Source organism: Zea mays, chromosome 5 (assembly GCF_902167145.1).
Source record: "Zea mays cultivar B73 chromosome 5, Zm-B73-REFERENCE-NAM-5.0, whole genome shotgun sequence".
NCBI lineage: Eukaryota > Viridiplantae > Streptophyta > Magnoliopsida > Poales > Poaceae > Zea > Zea mays.
Window position 1 is genome coordinate 56,304,629 of NC_050100.1, and position 12,046 is coordinate 56,316,674.

General features: G+C 50.0%; 1 protein-coding gene across 1 annotated transcript; it reads left to right on the plus strand.

Annotated features, from left to right (window-relative positions):
- The first annotated feature begins 9,582 nt into the window (after positions 1–9,582).
- On the plus strand, positions 9,583–11,595 carry LOC103626381 (AAA-ATPase At3g28580). Its single transcript, XM_008646782.4, has one exon. It carries the CDS (start codon positions 9,867–9,869, stop codon positions 11,397–11,399), a length of 1,533 nt encoding a protein of 510 aa, XP_008645004.1. The 5' UTR covers positions 9,583–9,866; the 3' UTR covers positions 11,400–11,595.
- The last annotated feature ends 451 nt before the right edge of the window (positions 11,596–12,046 follow it).

The following is a 12,046-nucleotide window of genomic DNA, read 5'->3' on the forward strand; positions in this document are numbered from 1 at the left end:
TGAAGTCCAAGATCACAGAGTTGACCCACTGATAATAGATTGAAGCTCAAAGGTGCAACCAAGAGAACATTTGAAATTGATAGATCATTTGAAATTGTCACCTTGCCAAGTCCTTGAACTTTCCCTTTTGAGTTGTCCCCAAATGTGATTTTGTCCTGTCCATCAGCATTCTCATCAAGTGAGGTGAACATTCGTGGGTTGCCTGTCATATGTTGTGTGCATCCACTGTCAATAACCCAATGGCACCCACCGGTCTTGTAGTTCACCTACATCCACAGACAAATCAAGCTTGAGTTTTGAGGGCCCTATATTGCATAGGACCAGTAACTTTCTCAATCAAGGACTTTGCAACCCAAATTTGTCTAGGTCTACTCTTGCTTGGTGGACCTAGGAATGTAACTTTGACCTTTCCATTTGCTGCTTTCATTAGAACACAATGTGCATTGAAGGCAAATGGTCTTGAGTGCTTTGGCAAGGGAGTTGGTGGTTTAGCTTTGCAGTTGTGGGCAAAGTGACCTTCTTTTCCACACTCAAAGCATTTGATAGGCTTATGAGTCTGCTTTGGCTTGTATTGAGTAGTAGCTTTCTTTTGCACAAAAGCATTGTATCCAATACCACTCTTGTTGTTTTTCATGACAGTGTTCATGAGCAATTCATTTTGGAGGTATTGGCCCTTGTTGAACTTTTGCACACTTGTTGCAAGATGTTCATTTTCACTCTTAAGTTTCTTGACCTCATTTTTAAGCCTTTCATTATCCACTGCCAACTCTTTGTTGAAATCATTGTTCTCAATGGCAACCTTTCCTCTAGTAGTTGCATCAGTCAGGTATCTCTTCAATTTTTGGTTGTCTAAAGTCAAGACTTCAACTTTTTCAGTCAATTCATCATGTAGACTAGTTTGATCTCCTTGACTCAAATCATCACATGAGGTTGCTACATCAATCTTAACAACAGGGTTAATAGCCTCATGTGTATTGCAAGATAAAAGTTCATTTTCAACAAGAAGATTATCATGATCAAATTTAATCTTAGTATAGTCTTCCTTGATTTTCACTAGTCTATCTTTCAACTCCCTATTAGCTTCATTTAACTTGTCACATTTATCCTTAGCATCTTTTAGGGAGGATGTGAGCTCATTTACAGTGGATGACATAGTTTTGTTTTCTTCTTTCATTTCATCACTAGCTTTCATAACTATGTCATATTTAGCATTCAAAGATTCATTTTCATTTTTCAACTTATCACATTTAGCTTTTGACTTCCTAATGATTTGAGTGTATTCTTTAAACAAGTCAGCTAGTTCATCATAGGAAGGTGAAGCAAATTCCTCATCAATATCAATATCAATATCAATATCACTATCATCAGTAATATCAATATCATTTTGTACCTTCCGTTCACCTTTAGCCATGAGGCATAGGTGAGAAGTCGATGATGGCGATGGTGGTGGTGAAGAGAAGTCCCCGGCGATGGCGGCAACTTTTTCATCATTCTCTTCTTCACTTGAAGAAGATCCACTTGATGACTCAATGTCAGTGAGCCAATCACCAATAATATATGCCTTTCCATTTTTCTTTTTGTGGAACCTCTTGTGCTTCCCATCCTTCCTCTTGAAGAATCTCTTTTCCTTTTTCTCATCATCGCTGTCATCTTCTTTCTTGCCCTTGAACTTGTTCTTCTTGTGCTTGTTACATTGATGAGCTAGATGACCAAGCTCTCCACAGTTGTAGCAATCCATCTCAGAAATGGGCTTTCTTTTGCTGGAAAAGAATTTCTTCTTTCTTGAATCAAATTTGATGCCTTCTCTGTTGAGCTTCTTTAACATCTTGGTGGTCTTCCTCACCATCAAGGCAATGTTAGAATCAAGGTCATCATCACTTGAGGATTCTTCCTCAATTTGTGCTTTAGCTTTTCCTTTTCTATCTTGATTTGCTTTAAGAGCCAAATCCTTTCTCTTGGAAGATGACTCATCCTTTTCATTGATGTGCATGTACATCTCATGAGCATTGATCTTTCCCAATATCTGTGTAGGTGTGGTAACTGAAAGATCCATCTGATGCAGCACAGTGACAATGTGTCCATATTTGTCAATTGGGAGGACACTGAGAATCTTCCTCACAACATCCGGTTGTGAAATTTGTGTAAGCCCCAAGCCATTTACTTCCTCTACAAGAATATTGAGACGTGAGTACATAGCATTGGCATTTTCATTAGCAAGCATTTCAAAAGAATTTAACTTTCTCATGGCAATGTGATATCTCTCCTCACGCTCACTTCTAGTTCCTTCATGTAGAGCACATATGTCCATCCACAAATCATGAGCATTTTTATGATTTCTAACTCTATTGAACACATCTTTGCAAAGGCCTCTAAAAAGGGTGTTTTTGGCCTTAGCATTCCATTTCTCATAATTAAACTCACCACCTACAAAATTTGTGGGATCTCTAGGTTGGGGGAATCCTTGTGTGGCAGCTTTGTAGACACCAATGACTATAGCCTCTAAATATGCTTCCATACGAATTTTCCAATATGGAAAATCGTCACCATCAAAAATGGAAGGAGGTCCATCCCCACTGGACATCGTAACTCTAGCGGTTAAGCTAATCTAAGAGCAACAAGGCTCTGCCAATTGAAAGGATCACGATGCCGGCTTTTCTAAAAATCAACACTAATTAAACCCTAAGCAAGAGCCCAACTTCACCCCAACAACTAGCACTAAGAAAATAATACTAAAAATACAACAATGCTAAGACAATACTTCAAATACCTGCTAAACAAATACACAATGTAAAATGCTTGAATTAAGTGTGGAATGTAAAGCAAGGTTTAGAAGACTCCTCTAATTTTTTCCCAAGGTATCGAAGAGTCGGCACTCTCCACTAGTCCTCGTTGGAGCACCCGCGCAAGGGTATCGCTCCCCCTTGGTCCTCGCAAGAACCAAGTGCTCACTACGAGATGATCCTTTGCCACTCCGACGCAGTGGATCCCTCACGACCGCTTACAAACTTGAGTCGGGTCACCAACAAGATCTCCACGGTGATCACCGAGCTCCCAACGCCACCAAGCCGTCTAGGTGATGCCGATCACCAAGAGTAAAAAGTCGTAGACTTTCGCTTGACCAAGAGAAGCCTAATGCAAGTGGTGTGTGCTCTAGGTGGCTCTCGCTAGCGCTAATGAGGTCCAAATGCAGGATTAAGATTCTCTAATCTCCTCACTAGGCTTTTGGTGCTTGCAATGCTCTACCAATGTGCAGGAATTAATGTGGGAAGCAAGACATTGAATATGGTGGGTGGAGGGGGTATAAATAGCCCTCACCCACCAACTAGCCGTTGCAAGCAGTGTTCTGCGCATGGGCACACCGGACACTCCGGTGCGCCACCGGTGCGCCAACGGTCGACTCCAACGGCTAGTTCTGACAGTTAGTCGTTGGGCAGATGGCACACCGGACAGTGAACAGTCACTGTCCGGTGCACACCGGACAATCCGGTGCACTGTCCGGTGCGCTGTCCGGTGCCCACTAAAATTCAACTCGGAACCTTGCGCTCTTGGGTTTCTGCATGGGGAAACCCTTCCCCTGGGCCAGCCTGGCCACACCTGGCAGAGGGCGCACCGGACAATCCGGTGCACACCGGACAGTCCGGTGCCCCAAGGCTAGAAACCCTATTTTCTGTTTTATGCTGTTTTTCAAATCGGTTTTCGTTCTAACTTGTGAGTATGTTCTAGAGTGTCACCAAGCACTATATGTGAGTATGAATATGCACCAACACTACACTAGAACTCTCTTGGTCAAACTACTCATCGACAACCCCTCTTTATAGTACGACTAAAACAAAATAAAAGACCTAACTAAATCACGAGTGTCCGCAACTCCTTGACACTCGGACTACGTAGACCTTCACTTTGTGTTTCATCGCTTTAGCCGTCGCTTCGAGTTCTTATCTTTGAGATTGTTTTCACCGTTGTAGTATTTCTACCTGTAATGCGACCTAACTTACCATTTGTGTCTCTGCAAAACATACGTTAGTCACATATAACAATACGTTGTCATTAATCACTAAAACCAACCAGGGGCCTAGATGCTTTCAATGGACCTCTTCGATGAAGCCAGCGTGTAGCAGCTTCCGGACCTCCTTACGGATGAAATCCTACCGCTCAACGGACTGTCTCCGAGGCTTCTGACTCACCAGTTTGGCATCAAGGTGGATCTTCAGATGGTGCTCAATCACCTCCCTAGGGATCCCAAGCATCTGCGATGGTTCCCATGCGAATACGTCGGCATTTGCCTGGAGGAAGGCGACGAGCGCGATTTCCTATTTCTCCTCCATATTGCCCGTGATGCGGGTGGTCTGGGAGGAATCCACGCCGACCTGGATGGTTTTGACGGGACCGTCGTCTGCTCTAGATGGTTGCACCTTTGGCACCTTGGTAGGCGCCTTGGTACAGGAAGTCGAGGGGTCTCTCCCCCCGTCATCCGAGCGAGCGGTTTCTGCCGCTAGGGCGTGAAACTTCTCGATAGCTGCAAGCGCAGCAGCGTGGCCGCCCCGCACGATGAGGACCATAGCAGGGGACGACATCTTGAGGACCAAGTACCCATAATGGGCAATGGCCATGAACCGGTATAGGGCCAACCTGCCAACAATGGCATTGAAAGGGAGGTTAACTTCCGCGACGTCGAACTGGACGTTCTCAGTGCGGAAGTTCTCCTCAGTCCTGAATGTAACCGGGAGTGCGATGCTCCTAAGGGGATACACCGGTTGAGAGCCCACTCTGGAGAATGGGTGAGAGGGTCCCAGTCGGGATCCTGGGATCTGTAGCTGCTTGAACGCAGCTTGACTGATGACGTTGAGCCCAGCCCCACCATCAATCAGGACATGATGCAGCTTCATGTTGGCGATGACAGGAGCGGTGATGAGTGGTAGTATACCGGCCCCTGCCATGTTTTTGGGGCAGTCGGATGCCCCGAAGTAGATAGTGGTGCTCCGCCACCGCTGATGTGGAGTAGCCTTCGGGACCCCTGGGGTCGCCGAAAGGACCTCGCGGCGCAGGGACTTCATGTTCCTATGGAAGGTGAGCTCCCAGCTTCTGCCATACATCACGTACAGCTTCTTGCGGCGGTCGTTGTCGTCACCGGAGTCAGAGTCTCTAGTGAAGACGTCCTTAAGGACTTGCTCGGGGGACTGATACCCGAGGCCCCGTTCTCCCACGGTCGCGTCACCCTCGTCGACCTTCTCCTTGCTAGGTCGGCGACGAGGCGGTGAGCCATCCTTGGAGGCCTGCTCGCGCCACTCGCTGACGCGCTTCGTGAGCTTGATGATCTCTCGGCATTCCAAGGCGCTGTGGCGACTGTTGGGATGGACAGGGCATGACCCACTGTTACCTCCCTATTGTCCTGGGCGCTTGTCGCGCTCGTTCCGGCCCCCAGTCGTAGCTGCAACGACCGGAGCAGCACACTACGGCCTATCGTAACTGCGGTTCTTCTTCTTTTTCTTGTTGCCGCCTTGGGTGGCAGCGCCTAAGCCACCCGTCTGGGTAACTCCGGTCTGCGGTGCCGAGTGCCATGCACGGCCCTCGGCAGCTCTGGCACATTTGTTGGCCAGAGCGAAGAGCATAGTGACGGTTTCCACATCATGCGTCGCCAATTTCTCCAACATCTTCTCATCACGCACCCACTGTCGGAAAGCAGTGATAATGGAGGCATCGGAGACGCGAGGTATAGTCCCTCGTACCTTGGTGAAGCGGGAGATGAAAGCCCGGAGAGTCTCCCCGGGTTCCTGCCTTACAGCATGGAGATGAGCCTCCACACCATGCTGCTGGTAAGCACTAGCGAAGTTTGCTGTAAACCGTACACAGAGCTCTTCCTAGGAGTAGACGAACCCCGGGGTGAGGTTCATGAGCTAGGTCCGGGCCGGCCCAGTCAAGGCTACATGGAAGTAGCTTGCGATTACAGCAGTGTTTCCACCAGCTGTCGTAATGGCGGTGACATAGACCTGCAGGAATTCCGACAGGTTTGACGTACCGTCGTACTTCTCCGGTAGGTGTGGCCTTAACTTGGGTGGCCAAGTCGCCGCGTGGAGGTGATCTGCTAGTGCGGCACAGCCTACGCCGACCAATGGGACACCCGCTTGGATACGGGTGCCCCTTGGAGTTTGTGGCGCAAATGGAGCGAAGTCTTGGTCGAGGTTGTGACCCTCGAAGTTTTGCCGACGCTCGCGCCCTCTCCAGAGAGACTCGGGCATCCTCACCCGCACGCCTACGGTTGAGCTCTGCCCGCAGGTCGTCAGCCCTCTCCAGAGATATTCGAGCATCCTCGCCCATACGCCTACGGTTGAGCTCTGCCCGCAGGTCATCAGTCCGTGCAGCCCTCACTGAGGGTGAGCGCACAGATGTCGACGCCTCGCGTTGACGCCGGAATGATCGAGGCCTAGGTCTGACCGAGCCAGAATGTGCCATGCCGAGGAGACGGTCGACATCTTCGCGCCACTGCCTCATGGCCCCCGACGAGGTCATGGAACTTGGAGGGTTGCGTAGCAACTCCCTGGCTGCAGACAATGCCCCAGGAGCAGCCCTTGACGGAGCCCTGGATGTCTGCGCTGGCGTGTGCTGCTGCGCATCGTGCATAGCAGCAGCACCAGGCGTAGGGCGGTTAGAGCCCCATGGCACGGAAGATGCTGCCTCTTCCTCCATCAGGAAGTCCTCGGGAGACAAGTCGTGGTGTTGGACGATCTGAATCATCGTGTCGAGCAAGGAAACAGGCGAAAAACCCAAATCCTACACTCCTACCTGGCGCGCCAAATGTCGGAGAGAAAATCCTCCGGCCGGGTGGCAGAATGCACTCGCCCTAATCCTAAGATGAGGAAGGGGCCTAAGCGTTTGCCTGTTTGGTGGATTGTCGATGAACACAAGAAAACTCGAGGGTTTATAGTGGTTCAGGCCGCAGAAGCGTAATACCCTACCTCCACTGTATGTAAGTTGTATTGAGTGTGTGTGTGAGTGTCCCCCTTGTAACGTTGTGTTCTCTCCCTTTTATAGTTTAAGGGAGGTACGTACAAGGATGCTGAGCCCTGACATACAGGCCCAAGAGCATAATGGAAGGAATATATTATGTGAATAATAAATGCTGACAGCACACAGAGATCTTTGTCAGACGCTGTGTTGCCCGCCTTAGTAACGCATGAGTAATCAGCGGGAGCTATGATGACTGCAGTCCATGCAACATTGATAGGCAGTAACCCTTTTCTTGGAAACGCATGAGTAATGGTGAGTCATTATCCTTGATATGGTAATGTGCGAGTAACTGCACGGCCCATGCAGCATGGACTGGGCACACCACCTGTCACTGGAATGGACAGACGCACGTCTTATCTGTAATATATGCAAAGACGTGCATAACCCAAAGGCTTCATGCCAGGCTCCGCCCGTTGGCTTACGCCGCGCGCAATACGCCATGTGGCAGCATCGGATCTCTGCCTGGGCAGGGAACAGGAGTGTATGTGATTAGGTCCGGATCCCACCAGACCAGGTCCCGACACGTGTCGGCACCGGACCCCCGCCTGGGGGCCCGGGTATGTTCTGTCCTGGGACCCTGGGACCCCACTGTGGGCGGCTCGGACCCTATACAGGGAGGTTCGGATCCATTCCAGGGGTCCGGTTCGCACACGTGGAGGTCCTGGACCAAACTTGGAGGCCCGGACCGTATATACAGGGGTCCGACACTTTTCCATGGGGTCCGGACTCACTGGTGATGCCTCAGAATATGCCGCTTTCTCTGGACACGTGGCGGTACCGGACCCGCCCATGTAGTGGGGTCAGGTGCTGTTGTTGGCCTAGAGTAGTCGCCCGAGTATGGGGCGAGTCATGGCCTGGTCCCACATACAGCTCTTTTACCACGCGACTAAAAATAGCCGCGTGGGTACTGCGTTTATACAGCAGTAAGGGGTACCCTAGTTTTAGGGTACGACAATGGTGAATAAGAATAGATATTAGTAAAAGGGATATGACATGGTAAAACGAACCATCAAGTAGCTCTCACAAAGGTTCAAACAGAGGGAAAAATTATAGCGCAATTTCATAGCCTTTAAAAATGACTGCACAATAAAGTAAAAAAATAAAAGATAAAGCGGAAGATTGGTGCCATCTTTTTATATGTATAAAACTGGCAATTATGTAAGTTTCTCATCCAAACAACTTATTTACTTAAAAATAAAAATGTACACTTATTGCAAGTCAAATAACATAAATATGTATATTTATTGCAAGTCAAATAACTGAAATGGCTCGTCGGGCTTGTTCACCACCCACTAGCCTAATTGCCAGAACAGAATGCCTGTAGATTGGAGATCACATAAAAGAAATATGTCTTTTTAAGCCTGGAAGCTCCTGCAATGAATATCATGAGCAACAACCGTGTTTACAACAAGCAACACCTAAGAGAACATCAACGCGCTAATGCCAAGGGTCAAATGGTGCTAGTTGAAAACTCCCAAGGAGTCTGATAAATACACAGGGAAGGTGATAATCCATATCGGTACTATTTTTATAGTCATATACACTACTATGAAATGTAACGACCATTGGTGAAATAAACTTACTTTGATTATGTTGTCCCATATCTGTGGATCAGGTTGAATCATACACCTCTCATCCCAAGAAACTCCGCATTGTTTCCTTGCATCTTCCAACATCTTGTAATCTCTCTTTGACTCTTTTTTCCTTTTCTTGGATTTGAACTTTTGAGAAACCCGCATATCTTTCTCTCTCTTGAAATTCCTAGGCAATCTTGTTCCATGCATTAGGTGTCCAACCATTGTTACCCTCATATTCAGGTGTATTGTGTTCATGTAACAAGTCAACAAGGGTCTTCTCTAACATAGAATTTCAATTTGCTCTTGTTTTCCATGCAAATCTGCACAATGAAGTACATATGTAAATGTTTTCAGATTTTTTTCATAATCTCTGGTAGTTTAAACGCACGAAAAGCTTGATTGTACAACAATTTTACCAATATTTGCACACCATTTTTATTTGGTGTCATAAGCATGACTATTGTGATCTATATTTTAGGCATGTTAACCAAGAATTGCACATAGAAATATATATATATTTGATGGAAATGCATATAGAAGTTTTTTTGTGTTCGGGTAGAGGTAATACTTAAAACGCACTTTGTTTTGTTGAACCGTCATTTCAATTAACAATCACGATTGTTTAGTTCACATGAAGCATATTATATCCAACCATACTATATCTTTCTTTCTTTTTTTTTTGACGGGATAGTATACTGTAATGCTAAAAATATTCGTGGCCCACTTGCTAGTACTTGTATAATAGAGTAGGCGCACCAGTTGCTTGGCCATCACGGTTCAAGGCTTGAACCTGTAGCTGCTCGTGTTTTTTGGCGCGTGCTAGCTTGATGCTTGATTCCTTTTGCAATTGGGACCCTTCCCTTTCGATAGGTACAAATGACTGGTCTTATCCATGCTCCACGCACTAACAACTACTACCAATCACGTTCCGATATATTTTTTAAGCGCGGGGGATGGGATCGTATTTTGCTCGGTTCATCCGAACAGCGGGCAAATGTTCGCCAAAGTCAAACTCATCACTCGGCGGTCGGCGCATCGGTTTTTGATCGGGAAACTCGAGCACAGTTCAGTTTTATTACTGGTACCAATTCATAACGCCGAGCCATTGGCAAGTCGGTTCCGAGAAGCTATATATTCTCACGAAATGACACGGACGGTTCAAATCATATCATAGTTCATAAGCGACTGCAAGGGGACAAATCGCATTCACAAAACATACACCATTAATTATTGGTACATTCACACGTCACTGCCAGAGGAAAGGACCTTCGCGAGCGGCGGCACATGAGGACGGTGGCTCTGAGCTGGAGCTCCCTGGGCTCGCTCGTGGCCACGGCCGTGGTGGTGCGCACGGCGGTGCGCGACGTGCTCCCGCCGGAGGCGCACGGCGCGCTGCGGGCGCTCCTGGCGTGCGCCGCGGCCGCCTTCGCCCAGCCGTCCGACACCATCGTGGTCCACGAGACGGACGCCAACGGCGTGCCCAACGAGCTCTACGACGCGGCGCAGCTCTACCTCGGCGCGCGCTGCCTCGCGTCGGCCCCCGCGCTGCACCTCCACAAGGCGCACGGCGCGGGCGACGTGGTGGCGTCGCTGCCGGACGACCACACGGCGCGGGACACGTTCCGCGGGGTCCGCGTCCTGTGGGCGTCGCGGCGCGCGGAGTCGAGCGGCGCCTACTCCCCGTCCGGGTTCGGCGGCGGCGGGGGCGGGAGAGGAGGCTGGTCGCGTGGGTTCAGCTACCCGGTCGGCGGCGGGCACCAGCAGCAGCGGTGCCTCGTCCTCCAGTTCCCGCGCCGCCACCGCGACGTCGTGCGCGACGCATACATCCCCCACGTCCTCGACATGGCCGCCAGGCTGCGGCTCAAGACGCGGGAGCGGAAGCTCTACACCAACAACTACGGCGGCTGCGGCGGGCCGGACGCGCACGAGATGCTGTGGTCGTCGCACCCGTTCGCGCACCCGTCCACGTTCGACACGCTCGCCGTCGACCCGGCGCTCCGCGACGGCATCCGCTCCGACCTGCTCCGCTTCGTGCGCCGGCGGGACCACTACGCGCGCGCCGGCCGCGCCTGGAAGCGCGGCTACCTGCTGCACGGCCCGCCGGGGACCGGCAAGACCAGCCTCATCGCGGCCATCGCCAACTTCCTCGAGTTCGACATCTACGACCTGGAGCTCACCGCGGTGCAGTCCAACACCGACCTCCGGAGGCTACTCGCCTGCACGCGCCCCATGTCGCTGATCGTCGTCGAGGACATCGACTGCTCCCTCGGCCTCCTCGACCGGACGAAGGCCGCCGACGACGCCGAGCGGGACATTGCGCCGCCGCGCCATCTCAGCTTGTCGCGATTCCCACCGATGGGAGGGCCAGGGATGTACGGGGATAAGATCAGCCTGTCCGGCGTGCTCAACTTCGTGGACGGGCTCTGGTCGTCCTGCGTCGGGGAGCGCCTCATCGTGTTCACCACCAACCACGTCGACCGCCTCGACCCGGCGCTGCTGCGGCCCGGCCGGATGGACCGCAAGATCGAGCTCGGCTACTGCAAGGGCCCCGCGCTGCGCGTGCTCGCCAAGAACTACCTCGGAGACTGCGGCACTCCCGGCGGCGGCGATCACGAACCGGCTAATGGTGACCAGAGGTACGAGGAGCTGGTCGGGGAGGCGGAGGTGTTGCTGGAGGAGGTGCACTTGACGCCGGCCGATGTCGCGGAGGTGTTCATGGGGTGCGACGGCGACGGTGCCCTCGCCGCGCTACAGAAGCTCGTCGACGATCTCAGAAGCAAGAAAGTCGTTCAGGAATGCGCCGCCAGCGACGTGTGACGCCATGTGCCCATGTGTGTAGTACACGATCAAGGTCGCTGTCAGGTTGTCACCTATCAAAAAACAGTTTGATTGAAAACGCCATGAGTGGAAGCTTTCACATGGTACATTGGTGAATCGGGTGAAAAGTTGTTAACTATTATTGGAAAGTTGCATCATGAACCAATATAATCCGAGAAACAAATTAGAATGGCAACGGAGACGTCTCGTATCAGGACTGTGGAGTGACCTAACCTGACTGCACCAAACAAAATTAGGTACGGTAAACCACTGAACAACAAACAAAATTAGGTAGGGTAACCAAACAAATTTGGTTTCAGCCACGTTAAGTCACACTAATGATCTCCCAAACAAATGGCACTTTCCGAATGTACTTTTTCTATCAATTTTACAACCGGCGTAATCTGAATAAGAATAACCAACTAATTCAAAAATAGCTCCTTTGAGAAATCAAGGACCAATGCTTGGTGTGTGTGATAGAGGGCGAGGCTCATTCTTCCGTGAGGTGCGATAACTTGATTGGGTGAAGATCTCGACATTGATGATCCAAGCCTCCGAGCAAACGGCTCCTCACAATCACTACACCACTGCACCGTTGGTTATCACCCGTAACACATGAGTGACCTCACCACGAAGGCTTATCCCTG